The sequence below is a fragment of the Prunus mume genome, linkage group LG6, assembly GCF_029339155.1.
Source record: "Prunus mume cultivar Tortuosa linkage group LG6, ASM2933915v1, whole genome shotgun sequence".
Lineage (NCBI taxonomy): Eukaryota > Viridiplantae > Streptophyta > Magnoliopsida > Rosales > Rosaceae > Prunus > Prunus mume.
The window spans coordinates 11,232,200-11,250,098 of record NC_142703.1 but is presented as its reverse complement, the minus strand read 5'-3'; the positions used below and the strand labels follow the sequence as shown (position 1 = coordinate 11,250,098).

Sequence of the window (17,899 nt, the reverse complement as noted above, 5' to 3'; positions counted from 1 at the left end):
GATGGAGAAAAAAAGATGAACTGTTCAAATTATAAAAGTAGACCTTGCATCTGAATGTGTGAAAGGATAAACAGAGACGATTAGGTAGCCTTGTTTTTATTATTAAAGAATGAAAAACTATCCATATTGTCAAAAATGTATCGATAATATGTCGTTATGTTTCGTTGGCGATATAGAGAATTACGGGACTACACTTAAACAAGATTGGTCAACCTTTGGTAAACTAATTAACCACCCCAACAATCTTAAACATACACATGATTGGCATATGTCATTGTTTTAGTTCAAAATCTTAGCAACCCAACGGCTCTAAACATGGAGGTTTATGTTGACGTATCTTGTCAGCAATGGAAAATCAAGGGAGGGGTGATATGATATAAACATTTAGAGCATAATCCAGTAGATTGACATATCGTGTGGGCCACATTAATATTATTTACAGTTTTATAAAATTTTCAAACCAATTAATTTCTGAAGAGTTGCTATTGGACCATGCCAATGTGATTTTTCACTATATTCCAAATGAGAGCCTTGTGAGGCAAACATGTGTTACGTCTCTCTGCTTTGCATGCATGATCGTGTTGCTCTCTGATTGGCTCATCACACACACACGCACACTCTCCATGCTCTTTCCAGAAACCCAATCCAAATCCTCTGATACCATTCAGAAATCCCATCTCTATGACAAGGCCCAGCCATCAGTCTTCTACAAATCTTATCCTTGAGGCATTTTTGGTAAGATCCGTCTTTGAAATCTTTCTTGGGTTTTCAAGAAAAAGTCTTGATCTTTCCAAATTCAATTCGATTTGATGCAATAACAATGCTGGCTGAGGTGAAGAATTTACAAAACAACGACTCCAAATCCATCACTCTTTGGTATGTTGTTGCTATTTTTGTGTCTTTTATTTCTGTAATTTTGATGGGTATTTGCATCCACCTCTTAATTAAGTTGCCCTTGTTCTGTGCTGACCAAAAAATTAAAAATAAATAAATAAACTTTGCTCTGTTTCTGTGATCAGTGTAAGAAAAGATTCAATCAGAACTGCATCGCTTTCAAATTATGAAAGTTGTCATTTTTAAAGATTGGAAGCCAATTTGGGGAATTGGGTAATTTTTATGATCCCATCTATGGATGGATTTACAGGTCAATTAGTCTAATAATTATGCATACTTGTTATCCTTGTCATGGATAAATCCCTATTCCCACATGTCATGTGTATGATTTACTATTACCAGGCTTAACAAAACCAAGGGTACTCTGCCTCATGAAGAAGATGAATTAGCCAAGGCAACACAAAAGAAGATTGCGAGGAAGAACATGGCAGAAAGCAAACCAGCTAAAAATGCCACTCCCAACAAGACTTGCATATGTTCTCCGACCAACCACGCAGGCTCGTTTAAGTGCCACCTCCATCGGATCAGCGTTGCGTGGTCGGTAGAAGACAGTCGTAGCAGATCAAAGCTGCAATGCAAAGCAAACTTCAATGCCAATGCCAAGAATGGTCTTCATGATGTGGTTGAGAAACAGCCGAACCTATCGAGATTCGGCAGGGCTGCCTCTGCAAGAAGTTGCCGTGAAAACCTTCCTTTCACAATGGCTGAGCAAGTTAATTGATCTGTTCTGCAAGGTTTTATTTATGGTTCCTCCAGTTGTTGTAATTTGTAAATGACAATAGTTTTAGAAACTTTTGCAAGTAGTTTTCATGTATTTTGTTTTCATTCTTCTTCTTATGATCAGCAGCATCTCCAATTTCAATGGATTTTCATGTTTCTGATTCTTAAGAGGAGTGTTTCATCATTTTGAGTTTCATCAATGGATAGATATGCAGCAAAAGGATCAAAATTTGGATGAAGATGATGATCAAACAAAACAAGGGTCATGAAACATGAAACAGAACAATCCATATGATATTTTCGTAATTAAACAAATATTCTTTTCAACCTTGTCATATGAATTGTTCATGGAGATATAGCACACGACATGTTATGCTTTCCTATGTTATCGCTTTATAAAATAAAAAAGAATTATGTGACACATTTTCAATCGGGCGGACGCACATAAACATCAGTATGAGAGGGTGGGCCCATTTGTGCACCCCACGGGCCCACCAAGAAGAAAAGCCCTAAGAAATAAACCCTAGAAGAACCAAGGATATGGCGTGGTGGCCAGTGGGAAAGTATATATATAGCATATATAAACATAAATCGGCCAAACTCTTGTGCAGGGAAATTGATAAACTTTGATGATGGCCTCTAACCTGAAAACAATGGTGGCTGACTGTGACTGGTCGGATCTTCCTCAAGAACTTGTTATCTCCATTGCCAACCGGATAGTTTTGATGGAGGATTTTACTGCTTTTGGTGCGGTTTGCAAATCATGGAGATCAGCCGCCACCAAGGAAATCTTCACCAGTCGATTAACACATCAGGTTCCATTCATTATGCACCCAGTGAAAGATGCAGCTGGCATGCTTGAGTTTTACAGCTTCAAAAAAGATAAGTTTCTCATGATCAATCTGCCAGAAGGTGAGGACGAAGTATGCGGTTCTTGTTTAGGATGGCTGATCACTAAACGAGGAGATTCGAAATTTAATCTGTTGCATCCTTTAAATCATTCCCGCATTAAGTTTCCAAGTTTTAGAGATTCTAAGGAAAACCTTTCACCCTTAATAATCATGTCAAATTTTGATTTCCAAAAGAGATTTGTCTATCATCAAGCCCTTCTTGGACATGTGATTATACAATCATGGTTCAATCTAACTCTAGACTCTTGGCATTTTGCAAACCAACTGAACATAAATATTGGACAAGTATAGTTTTAGAGGAAGAGGCAAGGGACATAATTTGTTATAAGGGACGATTTTATGCCGTGAGCGGTGATGGGAGCGTTTGGGTTTGCGACACCGAAAACCCTAAGCAAGCAAAGGCAAAGGTCGTTGTTCCAGCGGTGCCAGGAGAAGTTCTGCCTTCAGGTCGTAGAAGGATAAAACTGGTGGAATCTGCAGGCGACTTATTAGTGGTTTTCACTAACGGATTCAGAGACGACCTTCCAAGCCCTAAGTTTAGGGTTTTCAAGGTGCCTTTGAGGGATGGCAAGTGGCACTTAGACTTGGAAGTGAAGGACTTGGGTAACAGAATAGGGTCGTGATAGTCCTTCATTCTCTATTGTCAGCTCGGACTGCTCTGGATTCAAGCCCAATTGCATATACTTTTCATTCGCATTATATGGGGTTTTCAGTGTTTTTCATATGGAAGATGGAAGAGATGAGGAACATTTTTGGTCCCATTACTGGCGGCAACCGTCTTACTGGATTCAACCGAGTTTCTAAGGGGAAATCCTTATCGTTAAAGGCTTTTTCTTTTGTATGAACTACAAAGAGCATGGCCAGCAGAATTCACCATGGTCGGTTGAAAACGGTAGCAGAAAGCTGCAATGCAAAGCAAACATCCGAAGCTATCCAGATTTGGCAGGGTGCCTCTGCAAGAACTTGCCATGAAAACCTTCTTTTCAAAATGGCGCTGAGCAAGTTCATTGATCTGTTAGGTTTTGATGTTCCTCTTGTTCTTATGTGGAATAATCCCAAAGGGTTCCATCTCCAATTTCAACGGATTTTCAGTTTCTGAAAGTTGTAATTTTTTCCACACCTTGAAAAGGAGTGCTTCAGCATTTTGAGTTTAATTAACGGGCAGCTTTTAGCCAAAGTATCAAAATTTGGATCAACTTGAACAACAATTTTGTTCTTGACCAAATTAAACAAGGGTCATGTATCAGAAAGCATTCCACGAGAGATTTGGTTGTTTGATTGCAATGCTTTCATATTTTTGTTTTTTTTGAATCCCCTAATCCTTATAACATATAAAATAAAAATTGTTTGCAGCTTGGCCTGGCCTTGGGGGTTTTTATTTTTTTTATTTATTTTTATTTATTTATTTTAAAAGATAAACTTCATTAGATAAACTTTAATAGTACAATCAAGAAGAAACTTCATTAGATAAACCTTTTTTTTTTTGGCTGCTTCTTTCATTAGTAAAGTTTGAAAGGATTTTCATGTTTCTGAAAGTTGTAAATGAGTGTTTCAGCACAAAGAAGAAACTTTTGAAGATAATACAAACAAGATATTAGGTTCAGGATTGCAGGTATATGAATGTATAGAACTCTGCTGATAATGGAAAGCTATGTCGTCATCTATCTATGAGGTCCAAAACTGATTGTATCCAATTCGTACCTTGAATGGCTCGCTATGGGACCGCTTGCTCCTGAAACACAAGCGAAACAGAGTAAAATCAGGGCCTGGATGTCATAATACAACACAATGGAAAATGGGATTTTACTCAAATAAACCAGTTGGGATTTTCAATTAACTTCTCTTCTTTCATATTAATTCTTGAAATACTGAAACCAAGTATAGCCAACCGGCTATACTGATTCTGAACTTACCGTTTCCTTGAGACTTGGCCGTCGATTGTCAACCACTCGGACTTCTCCTTCGACTTCCTCATAGCCTGGGCCAAAGATTTGTGCCTTTGCTGGCGCCGGGACGGGCCGAACTCAGTCCGGACCCACCGGATTTGGTTGACGGCGGCTTGATAGCATGAAGGTGAGTTCTTGAGTCGTTCTGCGAGGTTGAGCATTTGGAAACCGCGAAAACTTCCAGGGTATGGAGGAACTCGAATCTCGAACTCAGTTAATATCCAACGGTCGCCAGTTACTCCAGCAATAGGCTAATAGCTATAGTGCGATACAGAGAAAAAGTCACCGCCCACAGAACACTCCCTGGTTCAGTTTCTTGGAGAAAATGTGTGGGAGGGCTCGCTGTACTCTCAGAGCCGACGACATCCCTAGGGCTTGCCATCGCAGCCATGGCCCCGCCCGTCCGTACTGTTAACATGGACCGGTGAGCAAAACTCAAAACTCCTCCTCTTTTTTTTTCCTTTATTAATTTATAATTCGAACTTTACTTTTCTCCTAGGGCGTCGCCGGGGTCGAATTTGTCTGTGGTTCATTATAAGATGGTAATAGCAGTTGCTTTTGTGGCCGATCCCTAGTTCAAATTTGTTGTCTTTCTTAAAATTTCTTTATTGATTTTCCGTATAAGCAAGCTTGGGTTGCGTTTGAGATGTGATTTATGTTTGATAAAAATCGGGTATAGCCGCACGGCTATACTCCGGCGGCTATACTACTGCCTTTTAAAAAAATAAAAAAACAGTATAGCCGGTCGGCTATACTATACCTTTTTCTAAAAAAAAAAAGAAAACCGGAGTCTATCCGTTCGGCTATACTATTTCTTCAACAAAAATTAATAAAGAACCACGTATAGCCGGTTCGGCTATACCATTCGTTTAAAAAAATGAATACCGGAGTATAGCCGATCGGCTGTATTATGTATTTTAAAGAAATTAGCAAGAGGGAGTATAGCCGGTCGGCTATACTATTCCATTTAAAAATACTAAAAGCGGCTATACTATTCTTTTTAAAAATATTAAAAATCGAGTATAAGCGTCCCGCTACACTATTTTAAAAAAATAAAAATAAATAAATTATGTAATTACTTCAGAACTTTTGAATAAATGAGTCCAAAAAATAAGATATATTGAAAAATGAAAAAAAAAAAAAAAAAAACTTCTTCGTCTTCCTCTCACTCTCGTCCTCCCCCAATTTACCGTCAGACCACAACCAACAACCAAACCCAAAGCCACCGACCACCACCGCTCCAAACCCAATCCCATCTAATCCCCAACTCGGACAGCCACTCTCTCTCTCTCTCTGAGACAATCCAAGGCAAGCCTAGTCGTCATTCGCATCACCACCACCATCTTCATTTCTCTCCTCTTGCCGTCCTCTATGCCTCTCTCTGATTAAAGAACAAGTAAGATTTGGTTCTTAGGGTTTTCTTCTAATGATGGATTTTCCAATATTATCTTGTATTGCTGACCCGGCAGTGGATCTGATATAGGACAACCTCTCAAATTTTCCTTTTTCGACGAATTTGATTTTCTTTTGCCATCTTGATTAGATTCTCAAAATCCTTTTTCTTTTCCTTTTATTTGTAGCCCCAATTCACATTCACGTTTTCATAAGCAGAGAGTTGTGTAGGGGAATTGACAAACTTTGATGATGGCCTGTAACCTGAAAACCACGGTGGCTGACTGGTCGGGTCTTCCTCAAGAACTTGTCGTCTCCATTGCCAAACAGATAGCTTTCTTGGAGGATTTTATTGCTTTTGGTGCAGTCTGCAAATCATGGAGATCAGCCGCGCCCAAGGAGAACTTTACCAGTCGATTAAAACATCAAGGCCCATTTCTTATGCTCCCACAGGAACATGGAGCTGCCATCCGTAAGATTTACAGCTTCACAGACTATAAGGTTCGCGATCTCAATCTGCCAGAAGCTGAGGGCAAAGTATGTTGTTCTTGTTCAGGATGGCTAATCACTTTACAAGGTTTGCAATTTAATCTGCTGCATCCTTTAAATCGTTCACAAATTAAGTTGCCTGGTTTTAGAGATTCTAGTGCAAAACTTTCGCCAGTAAGCATGACAGATTTTCATGCCATAAAGAAATTTGTCCTCTCATCAAACCCTGCTTGGACATCAGATTATACAATCATGCTTCTTTATGACTGTAAACAATTGGCATTTTGCAAACCAAGACAGGATCGATATTGGACAAGTATGGATTTAGGTTCACATCCAGTTGACATAACTTGTTACAAGGGACGATTTTATGCCGTGAGCCATAATGGGAGGGTTTCGGTTTTCGACATTGAAAACCCTACAAAGGAAGCAAAAACTGAGGTTGTTGTTCCACGGATGCCAAGGGAACTACTTGTACATATTTCTCCTGGTAGAGTGAAGTATTTGGTGGAGTCAGCAGGGGACTTATTAGTAGTTTCGGCTCACGAAGAAGGTTACGAACCAGCTCCTAAGTTTAGGGTTTTCAAGGTGCCTTTGAGGGATGGCAATTGGCAGTTAGACTCGGAAGTGAAGGACTTGGGTAATAGAACCCTATTTTTGGTTGATAATAATACTTCATTCTCTGTTTTGGCCTCGGACTACTCTGGATGCGAGCCGAATTGCATATACTTTTTTTCATACATATCTCAGCAGTACATATATTCCCGGCAGCCTCATAACTATCTCTTACCTTCAAGAGAGAACATAGATATTGGTATTTTTCATATGAAAAATGGAAGAATTCAGGAACACTTTTATTGGGAACAAAGACGTTTCCCTTCCTTTGGGACACCTTGTTTGTGGATTCAACCGAAATTTTTAGAGGGAAATTCTTGCTTTGCGCCAACTACCAACAAAGTTACAGGGAGTTACAGGAAAAAACAAAGTCGAATGTGCTTAAGCCCTTGGGTTTAGTCCAAATGGTGAGTGAGGATTTTTTTTTGGTTTTTTGGAAAGTTACTTTTCTCTTTGTAATGAAGAATATCAATGGAATTCTGCTGCTTCTGATTGGATTAAGGCTAATAGTGATTCTGTTAAGGAGGCTGATAGAGTGCAGGCTTTTTTTGCTTGGAACCCTCCTGAACTTGGCCAATTAAAACTGAATATGGAATGGCTCTGGGAAGAGTGCCTCAGGTCTTATTGGAGCAGGAGGGGTTATTCGCGATTCCTCTGGTGTTTGGATTGCTGGCTTTGCTGTGAACTTGGGTCAAGGCCAGATTTTGGAGGTTGAGGTTTGGGGATTATATTTTGGGCTTTAGTTGGCCTTGGACAAAGGTATCTATAATCTTCTTGTTGAGATGGATGCTGCAATTGCTGTGTCTCTTGTTCAGCAAATTGGTACATTGAATTGTCACCCTCTTGCTGTGTTGGTGGATAGCTGTTGTGTTCTTATGAGGCGTATTGGCCACTGTCACCTTGCTTACGTTTACAGAGATAGAATTTTGTAGCAGATTGTATATGGCTAACTGGAGCTCCAATTTAGACCTTGGAGTTTGCTATTTTGATGATGTTCCTGCCCGGGTTACCTCATTCTTGGTGGATGATATGTTAGGCTTTGCTAAACCCTTGCTAGGCCTAGTTTGATTTGTATTAGTTAGTTAGTTGTTTCTTTTTGGGGGGTTTTTCCCTCCTTATTTCATCCAAAAAAAAGAAAAAAAAAAGAATGTTAATGGAATTCCAAAAAGTTACACCAAACAGCAAAAAAATTCTTGCTTTGTATTATATTTGCTACCCTCTTGTAACAGTTGAAACTGATATTCTAACGGGTATGAACCAGAGAAAAGTGCATCGTTAATGAAAACACAATCACACATTCGCTGAAATTCTCTAGAGGTCTGCCTTCTGATCTATTTTTGCCTGCAACCTCGCGTCCTTTGCATTTGTGTTAAAAGAAGATGCCTCTTTCACCTGTTTCTTTATTGAAACTGTGCGTTTTTGTGTGAAAAGGAATAAAAGTCACCCTTTTTTATTCTTCCACTTAAAAAAATGTATTTGAGTTTTAATCTTCATTCACATAGTTTAGATTAAATTAAAGTAAAATATATTTGTGTAAAAAAAAGAAATTATTTCTCATGTGACGCCCTTTCACAATCGGGCTGGACCCACAAGCACATCTGACCTGAACACGAGATGGTGGGCCTATAAGACTGCTTCACAAAAGAGTTTTTCTACCATGAGTCCGTGCCCAAAAGAAAAATCCAACCCTAGCAGCATATATAAAGTCCTCACTATAGAATTCTTGATAAACATAAATCGGCCAGTGGGAAAGTATACATACAGCAGCACCATATAAAAACATAAATCGGCCAAACCCTTGCGTTGCAAGCCTCTCCTCTCTTCTGCACGTAGTGCTCCATTAAGCATTCTCTTTGTAAGTACACCATGTTTTCAATAAACACTGAGTTGTGCAGGGAAATTGGTAAGTTTTGAAGATGGCCTGTAACCGAAAAAGAAAAACCCTGATGGGGCCTGACTGGTCTGATCTTCCTCAAGAACTTGTTATCTCCATCGCCAACCGGATAGCTTTCATGGAGGATTTTGCTGCTTTTGGTGCAGTTTGCAAACCATGGAGATTGGTCGCAACGAAGGAAAACTTTACTGGTCGATTATCACGTCCATTCCTTATGCTCCCGGGGGAAGATGGAGCTGCCATCCGTGAGTTCTACAGCTTCACAAAAGATAAGGTTCAGAAGGTCAATCTGCCAGAAGCCGAGGGCAAACTATTGTGTTATTGTTCAGGATGGCTGATCACTTTAGAAGGTTTGAAATTTACTCTGTTGCATCCTTTCAATCGAGCCCAAATAAAGTTGCCTGATTTTAGAGATTCTGATGGACGACTTTCACCAACAAACATGTCACACTTTCATACGGTAAAGAAATTTGTCTTATCATCAAACCCTTCTTGGACATCAGATTTTGCAATCATGGTTCTTTATGACCATAAACATTTGGCATTTTGCAAACCAAGAGAACATAAATATTGGACAAGTATGGTTTTAGATGAACATCCACTGGATATAACTTGTTATAAGGGACGATTTTATGCCATGTGCTATAATGAGGTTTTGGTTTTCGACATTGAAAACCCTAAGCAAGCAAAGACAAGGGTGGTTGTTCAAGCGTCGCTACGTCGACGTGTACATGGTTCTTTTGGCACAAAGACATATATGGTGGAATCAGCAGGGGACTTATTAGTAGTTTTCTCTTACGGAGATATATACCGACAAGCTCCTAGTTTTAGGGTTTCTAAGGTGTTGAGGGATGGGAAGAGGCCATCAAAATTGGAAGTGAAGGACTTGGGTAACAGAACCCTATTTTTGGGAGATAATAATTCTTCATTCTCTGTTATGGCCTCGGACTATGGATGCAAGCCGAATTGCATATACTTTTTTTCATGTATATATCGCCAGTACATATATCCCGAGTGGGGTGATTGGCTAGTACGTTCAAAAGAGAACATAAACATGGGTATTTTTCATATGGAAGATGGAAGATTTGAGCAGCATTTTGGCTCCCCTAGTTTTGCTTTGAAAGAAGCAAAATTCCCTACCTTTGGGACACCGTGTTTCTGGATTCATCCGAGTTCCAAAACGAGAAATCCTCTGGCAACTCTCAAGAATAAAGCTGTAAATCCTTAAGCTTGGGTTTGTCCAAATGGAGAGGGAATGTGTTGAAATGAGTTAGGATTATGATAGGTTTGTGGCATATTTTCTTTTCGTTTTTCTTGTTCTTGCATTTGTTTATTTGTTTAACTTAACTGATTTAATTATTTGGCTACTTCTTCCCCTTCTAGCTATTTTCTTAAATTTTAACGGTTGTAGTTATTTGAAGGTTAACATTTGAATTCCAAAATGATACACCAAACACCTCAAAATTCTTGCATTGTATTATAACTGCTACCCTCTTGTAACAATTGAAAATGATATTTGAACTGATGTTAACAAGAAAAAGTGCATCGTTGCTGAAAACACAAGTCAATATTCATACATGGCTTGATTTTGATTTATTAAAAAAAAAAAACACTTCTAATTCTCTGAACAATTTAGCATCAGACTATCAAACCCCGTACATGTCCAACCCAATAATATTCATGGTCAGCCATTTCATCGACAAAATGTCGAAACTAATGCTCAAACCCAACCTTAGTAAATTTTTCTTAGCTATGGCTGAAAGGGGTCTCCTTTTTTCTTTTTATTTTTTGGGTTCGTTTCTTTTATTATTTTTAAGCTTAATCTAACTGGTATGAACAAGAGAAAAGGCGCATCGTTAATGTTGAACAAGAAAAGAAAAGAGATATTTAGTATTATACCCATTCTTAGCACTAATATTATAGATAAATCCTACACCATTGAATTTCTATAAACAAACCTTTAAAAAAAAAACCAAAAAATGGCAGCTGGCCCTATTGAATTTAAGTTTGATTATTAAATTACTTTGATACCCTATTGAGTATTTTGGGGTTTTTATGAGGTTTTAGGGTTGAACTTGTTTTAAGAAATTGATGGCAGTTTTATAATTTATAAGAAGTTAAAAGCCTCTTTGTCATGTTGTAAATGGACTTTGGGAGTGTTTCTAAATGTCTACTTCATATAGGGTAATTTTATAATTTGAGCCCCTCTATTGGGCATAATAGTGAATCTCCCAAAAAAAATGCACAATCACACATTCATAGGCATGGAATAATGGATTTGAGGACAGAGGCACCAACCCCTCTCTCTCTCTCACACACAGAGGCAGAGAATGTGTATATATATGTACATATACAAGAATTATGAAACCTGCAAAGCTCTGACACGTGCAGTTAGCTCCCGAACTTGACTCCTCAGACGCTCAGGATTACAGAAGAAATCAACAAAGACACCCCGTTGAAGCCCGATTTCCTTGGCGTGATGTTTTACAATCTGCATGCCATATACCATTACGTTACATGTGAGTAGTTTATATCACCGATAACAGGATCGAGGTCCGGAAAGAGTTAAAACTAAACCAAACTATGGGTCTGTGTCTGACGGCGATTTCAAATCTGTAGCTAATTCAGTTGTATAACTTAAATAGAATATTAGTTAGGGAGCAACTAGAAAGATAACTTCGTTAATTTGTGTGTAAAAATTAGCCAAATTCTAATCATGTACGTGTTTGTATGTTTTCACCACATTTAACACCGAGTCTTGATCTTGAAAGCCTACAGCAAGACCTCATTTGTGCTCACAGTGCAAAATCATACTCCAATCAGGAGACAGACAGAGAGAAACATATGAACAACGCTCACCTCATTTTTCTTGCGATGCTCCAGTGTCACCTCTTCAACTGCAGCGGAGAGTTTTGCATTTATCTTCTCCATTTCATCAAGCTCTTTCATCAATGGCTGGAAGAAAAAGAAAAATATATAACCTTCGCATAGGAACAAAGGCAAGAACAGAAAATAAAGTGTAATGGTGAGGTCATACCCGAGGGGTCAGTATCGGTTGTGCTGTTGTTGAAGATGCAAATAGCAATTGCTGCAAACTTTGAATTAGAGTGCACCTAATACAAATTACAAAGAAATGAGATGCTTTCCCATAAAAAACGGATGAAGAAACACACAAATTCATCATAGATACTTCTGTGCACAAAGCAGACAAAATTGGCAGCCAGAAAGAGTATTGAAATGTACTCCAGACAATGCAAAGTATGTTAATTCATTTTCACACGCCTATTTAAAGGCCTAGTCAATAATTGTTAGACTAATACTCTTGATGATTAAGAAAAACTGGAGTAACTCACAGCTCATTGACACATCTATTTCTGTCCTCTGGAAGAGAGTTCTCAAGATCAGACTGTAGGGTCATCAAGTCTGAATGAAGACTAGATATCTGCTGAACAATACCCGGAGCTGATACATATGTTGATAGCCCAACTTGAGCATCTAATGAAAAGTGCAGATAAGCAAAAGAAAAAGGAGTAATAGGATTAATAGAAAATCTAACAAACGTTTACATTTATCCAAATTTAATGTGCTGTCATTACTTGAATGGATACTTAAAAGATCTCTGACACCATGCAAAAAGTGATCCTGATCATCCACTCCTCCCTGTTCTTGTACATCAGATGCAGCTTGAATTAGTGCCAGGCAACGACCCTATAATGATAACAAAGGAACATCATCAGCCATTGTTAGGGGAAAAAATGAAGGATTGAAGCATGCCACCATAAGCAAGGTTTCCCAAATAATATGAAGCATAATCACTACCCAGTTCTGAGCAAATTCATAACAGTATTCCATTAAGATGTCTTATCACTTAAGTTTTGGGTGCATCTAGATTTTCATTTAACAGTAAAATGCACGATCTTATGACCAATAAACTATTTGCTTTAATTCCTTCAGTGAATAAGAAGGAAGAGAGGAGATATAGTGGGAAAATAACTAAAATCTAAGAGATAAGAGAGAATCATTTATAAAGGTGATAGATGGATTAATATATACCACACGGCCTTTTGTTGCTGATAGGTAGGCTTGCACCTCTGATTCAATAACTTTAAGCAAGGAGTATGCTCCGAGCATGTTTTTCTTTTCCAGCTGACAAGCTATTTTTAAGAACTGATGCCTTGCAAGCTGATTAACAAGATGATTTATAAACTGCCAAGAGAAATTGAAACAAAGAAATGTTAGTCCAGAAGATCAGGAAGCTTTGTGATATGAACTCATTGCTCTTTTAATTGTGCTAACACAACTAGTGCAAAAATTAATTATGAAACTGAACACTGTTCTCATATAATTGCTTCACATACTGCAATCAATTATTTTCAAAGCCGGACCTTTGGATCAAACAAACATCTAAAAAATCATATTAAAACAAAAACAAAAACAAAAAGACAGGTAGCTAACCATACCGCTTTCTGCCGGTTAATATAGTATTCTTGTCGCATGACCTTTAAGTCATAATCACCTACAAATTGATGAAAGATCACATTAGCAAAGAAGAGCTTTCTAGGCAATAAAGACAAATAATTTGATGTTGATTCACTCTGCACTTCTAGAATGGTATATTTACAAATAATACCTTGCAATATATATGTGTCTTGGAGTTGAGCCAGCTCCCAACAAAGATCCGGAATAGTCTTAAAAAGAAATATACAGTAAGTCTAAGATTATACACTCAAACTAAATCAATGAAATGAAGCATTCTGAAGGCAGAAAGAAGCACATTGTAAAGAAGAATCTTTTAAGAGTATCAAAATATGCACTCTACACCCCAAGAATAAAAAGCATACAGAGAACCTCATAAGAGGAGAAAGGACAAAACAATGGATGGAAATTTTAAATGCTTAAATTGACCAGTTCATAAGCTCCAGGAGGAATACATAAAAGAATAAATACAAGCAACGTGATTAGCAGGTAGCATTGCCATGATACTTTTCCTTATGTGACTCCTCCCTATGACTAAAGTTATTCAATTTATCCGCAGAAGATTTTGAAAATTTGGATATAGCAGGTAAAACGCAGTAAACTTAACAAACCTCAGATAACAACTTCTCTTCCTTGTGATAAGAATTTGATAGTTCTCCAACAAGTTCCGAATGCTTTCTCCTGTACACATATATTAGATACTCTTTATTCCAAAAATTATTGTGAAATGTTGATGATAAGAAACTTAAAAGTCTACTACAAAGCATAATGAATTGACAAGTAAAACTGCATTGTACCTAAGGGAATGAAGATCAAGATGAATGTGTGCTTCATCTGATGATACTTGAGATTTAAGCACCATTAGAATCGCTTGCTGTTTAGCATTCTCAACTTGGGCTTCCACCCACTGTCTTTCACTTGTCCCAAAACTGCACATTATTCAACAGTTACAATTAAGTCAAACTGCAGGGATCATAAAATTATCAAAAACAACATCGTCAGCATGACCTGACCACGAGAAAAAGTCAAACTGTGGCTCCTCTAAAAATTATTGATCTCATGTTTTCCAAGAAAGGCTTAAAACGTAATCAACCAGAAATAGAAAAGATAATCCAAACAACAAAAGTAGGGTTGAATTATCAAATACCACATCACATCAAAGAATGTGTAGGAGAATGATAAAATAGAATAAATATATTTAAAAAAGTTGTACATCTCAAGTCTCAGAAGAGTAAAATAATTAACTACTAGAATCTGCCCTCTGACTCTGATTATGAAAATCAAACTGTCAACTTCTTGTACCTCCTTTCTAAATTTTTTTTTATCAACAAAAGGGATCAAAGTAAATGATAACAGCCATTGTTCTAATTTCTTATAGAGGATGTAGTGAATCTGAGACCTCTCCGAACAAATAAGCAGATATCATACATATCAATTAATATAAATTAGAAACTCTGTGAATAGCGGAAAAATGTTACTTACATTGAACGAAGCCGTTGCAACTCAGAGACACGCTGATGATGGGATTTTTCTAAATCTGCTGCAATCAACACGCCAAATAAAAGGAGTCAATATTTGCTACTTTATATAAGTTAAAACATCATAAGATATCTGGATACCCAGGCAACTCTAGATAATGGAGAGAGAAGGGAAAAAATAAAAGCCTGAAAATAAAGCTGTAAAAGCAACAGGAAATATTACCTCTTACGATGATATTTGAGATGTCTTCAAGACTCACCCACGAACACTTAGACTTGCCCTCTTCAGCAACTAAACGAAAAGGTCCCTGTTCATTTCACACAGTAAGACTTTTGATCTTTTAGTAACTAAAGTATTCTTTTTTAAAGGGACAATTCTTGTATATGGGGAGAACACAAGAGAAAAACTGGAGAAAACAAAACAGATACAACCTAAGAGATAGGAATCAAAGAAATCTACAAGAGACGAGGTTTTAAGAACTCATCCAGAAGATTAGCAATACTAACAAAGATATAATTCCATGAGATGAGCTACTTTGAAATATGAATACTAGAACTCTGAATATAAATAGCAATTTTGAAATTATTCACAAAGACTGGAAAACTGGAAGAGAGTTTATAGTCTACTTCCCAATGCAGAGGATTCTAGAAATAACAGCTGGCACAAAGTTTTAATGGATATCTGAAAAGTAAGTTGCAACAACAATTGCTAAAGTTTTGTCCTAATTGAAAGCAACACTGACACACTGATCCATCACCAATTAGATTAGCAATGCTTTAAGCTGGAAAAGAAAAAAGATGCACACTCATACATCATCAGTAATTAAGACTGGCAATGCCTTGAAGGAGGAAATACACACCGTATCCAACTGCTTAGCAAACCACTGATTTAACTCCTTGATACAAGATGAATCTCCAATTAAGTATGGATGAAAGTCTGAGTAAGCTAAATAGATGCCATCCCCTGCAAGTAGCGCTAAAACTCATCATTAGGTGGAAGCAGAAAAGTGATCTTGGATTCTTCCTTCTTTTCAAAGAAAAAAAAAATCATTGGATTCTTCCTTCAGTTGTGCATGATTATTCTCGTAATACAATGCAGAACATAAAACCGAGAATTAAATAACAAAGATTGTCCAAAATGTTCAACTAGTCAACACAAGTACTATAAGATAAAAGAATAATACCGTCTCCAGAATGATAATGAGCCAACTCTTGTGCTGTAGAAGCCATCCTTCCAAGAACTGCATTCATCTAGAATACAATGAAAGAATTAAAAAAATCTCCAGAAATTTTTACGTAGCAATATATTTCTACAAGCACTTTTCTCTTTGAAAAATTAATTAAAATCCATGCATCAAACTAATACTTTTATGAGCTTGTATTGATCTTACATTCACACACATACGCCTCTGTGCATGTGTGTGTACATAGATGCATGTTCAACTGTAGATGTCAGCGTGCGGAAATTTCAGTGGGCATTTGAATGATCACTCACATACTCACCAATGGACATTCACATGCGAATGGTTCTATAATATATGTATATATATGCATGCATATAGTATGCATGAATCTATGGAAAACCAAACCCAATCAAACATATTGATAATATTGGAAAAACTATACGCATCAAACTTATCAATAAGCACTGTCCTCAATTTGCAACACAACTGATTTCAAAAGTATTCCTTTTCCAACATAGTCAAGAAAATGACAAAATCCATTCCGAATGCTTTTTTCCCTTAATATACCTGCAAATTTCTTGCAGAAAGACTATCATCTATAGTTGCCAGATGCCCATTGACAGTAGATGTTGCAGCAACTCGAGCCCGTCTCCCTTGGATCAAATTAGAAGCCTGACCAGTAAGCATGTCAAATTGAGAATGCAGGTGCCTAAGCTGTCTCTGCAACTGTAGAGCTTCAGCTTTATATGCCTGAGTTGCATCCCTAAGGAAGAAAAGAAATCCATTAGTAGCGGGAGCAAGATACCGCAGTGATTTATCACACCAAAATATCATCTTAATCCTCAATATAGGCCAGAAGATACATATTAACTAATGCATCACAAATAAATGTGAAAACTGTGTGGTAAAAGTATGGTACCGGATATCTTTGAGTCCCTCCTCGGCTGCGAAAACTGCCTCCTGGTTATCTGGCCTGGAAGCAAAAGCTGAAATGCTATCATAAGCAAAGTCCAAATCTTCCCCCTGTAAAGTCACCAAGTATCAATGCATATACTTATGAAGTTTGAACACAACATATGAAAACTCAACCATGGTAATTTCTACCTCCAATAGCTTCCCTTCCTGTAGAAACTGCTCGTACCTAAACAAGAAAATACAAATACAAATTTTCGCTTAATAATAAATTACAAAATCTAAAATTCAACCAAAAGACAGCAAATTGGGAGAGAGAGAGAGTAACTGTGAGAGCTCGGGGAGAGAGAGAACGTTGGAGGGTCGAAGGCTGGAGCAGATCCAGTCGAGGATGGGTCGTGCGTCGTCGTATTGGAAAGGCCATTCGAAACTGTCAGGGTCCAATGCATCAGCCCCTTCGTACCCTAATTCACCCAACAGAGCGCACAGCGTCGCCCCGCTCATTTCCCGATCGTTATCTTATCTTTGCTCTTCTTCTGTCGCCAATGGCGGTCCCTCGGAATCAGATCTCGTGATGTTTCAGGTTTCAATTTGAAAATTTTGTCAGCGACAGAGAGAGAGTGAAGTTTGGGACGTTTTGGCGCCGGCCTTTGCAAATTGACATCGTCTCCTTTGTTTTGCCTCAAAATTAATTCAAAGTTTTCCTTTGCCGTTTACGGTTGTATTTTGTTATTTCGGCGGATGATGGGTACTACGTGCTTCTGTTAGTTGTACGTTGTGGACAAACTTGTCCTTTTCGCTTCGTTTTCAATTGACATGAAAGTTTGAACTGCTTGGCAGCTAAAGACGCTTTACAAAATTCGTAATTATAAGATCAAATCAATCTTAATTATGAAAATTAGAAAATTAAAATTGCTGTTCTCACTTAAAATATACTATTTCTAATTAAAATAAAACCGATCATACAAAAAATTTATAGAGCTACAAA

At 37.7% G+C, this 17,899-nt stretch overlaps 5 protein-coding genes across 10 annotated transcripts; 4 read left to right on the top strand and 1 right to left on the bottom strand.

Moving 5' to 3' along the window:
* The first annotated feature begins 527 nt into the window (after positions 1-527).
* LOC103342835 (uncharacterized) lies at positions 528-1,782 on the top strand. The gene is made up of 2 exons (XM_008246493.2): positions 528-876; positions 1,237-1,782. The coding sequence occupies exons 1-2, from the start codon at positions 821-823 to the stop codon at positions 1,613-1,615; spliced, it is 435 nt and encodes a 144-aa protein (XP_008244715.2). The 5' UTR covers positions 528-820; the 3' UTR covers positions 1,616-1,782.
* Positions 1,783-2,267: 485 nt separating this feature from the next.
* Positions 2,268-3,148, top strand: LOC103342861 (F-box protein At2g17036-like). Its single transcript, XM_089055050.1, has 2 exons — positions 2,268-2,526; positions 2,700-3,148. Exons 1-2 carry the CDS (start codon positions 2,268-2,270, stop codon positions 3,146-3,148), a joined length of 708 nt encoding a protein of 235 aa, XP_088911176.1.
* Positions 3,149-5,724: 2,576 nt separating this feature from the next.
* On the top strand, positions 5,725-8,173 carry LOC103342832 (F-box protein At2g26160-like). 3 transcript variants are annotated; one of them, XM_008246489.2, is made up of 2 exons: positions 5,725-5,867; positions 6,083-8,173. In XM_008246489.2, the coding sequence occupies exon 2, from the start codon at positions 6,113-6,115 to the stop codon at positions 7,364-7,366; it is 1,254 nt and encodes a 417-aa protein (XP_008244711.2). In that variant the 5' UTR covers positions 5,725-5,867; positions 6,083-6,112; the 3' UTR covers positions 7,367-8,173. The 3 variants fall into 3 exon arrangements, with proteins under 3 accessions (XP_008244711.2, XP_008244710.2, XP_088911482.1); XM_008246488.2 differs by having other exon boundaries at positions 6,052-8,173; XM_089055356.1 differs by having other exon boundaries at positions 5,728-5,867; positions 6,095-8,173.
* Positions 8,174-8,913: 740 nt separating this feature from the next.
* Positions 8,914-10,089, top strand: LOC103342859 (F-box protein At2g26160-like). The gene has a single exon (XM_008246510.2). It carries the CDS (start codon positions 8,914-8,916, stop codon positions 10,087-10,089), a length of 1,176 nt encoding a protein of 391 aa, XP_008244732.2.
* A 1,013-nt stretch (positions 10,090-11,102) lies between these two features.
* On the bottom strand, positions 11,103-17,658 carry AUG3 (HAUS augmin-like complex subunit). Of its 4 annotated transcripts, none has more exons than XM_016796881.2 (18): positions 17,240-17,658; positions 17,104-17,140; positions 16,919-17,022; positions 16,567-16,762; positions 16,000-16,066; positions 15,676-15,779; positions 15,039-15,123; positions 14,820-14,877; positions 14,135-14,266; positions 13,949-14,018; positions 13,492-13,549; positions 13,322-13,377; positions 12,915-13,067; positions 12,458-12,569; positions 12,215-12,356; positions 11,899-11,974; positions 11,721-11,816; positions 11,103-11,352 (listed from the first exon to the last, which is right to left on the bottom strand). In XM_016796881.2, the coding sequence occupies exons 1-18, from the start codon at positions 17,413-17,415 to the stop codon at positions 11,221-11,223; spliced, it is 1,854 nt and encodes a 617-aa protein (XP_016652367.2). In that variant the 5' UTR covers positions 17,416-17,658; the 3' UTR covers positions 11,103-11,220. The 4 variants fall into 4 exon arrangements, with proteins under 4 accessions (XP_016652367.2, XP_008244713.2, XP_016652365.2 ...); XM_008246491.3 differs by having other exon boundaries at positions 14,820-14,874; XM_016796879.2 differs by having other exon boundaries at positions 15,676-15,791; positions 17,240-17,626.
* Between the last annotated feature and the right edge of the window lie 241 nt (positions 17,659-17,899).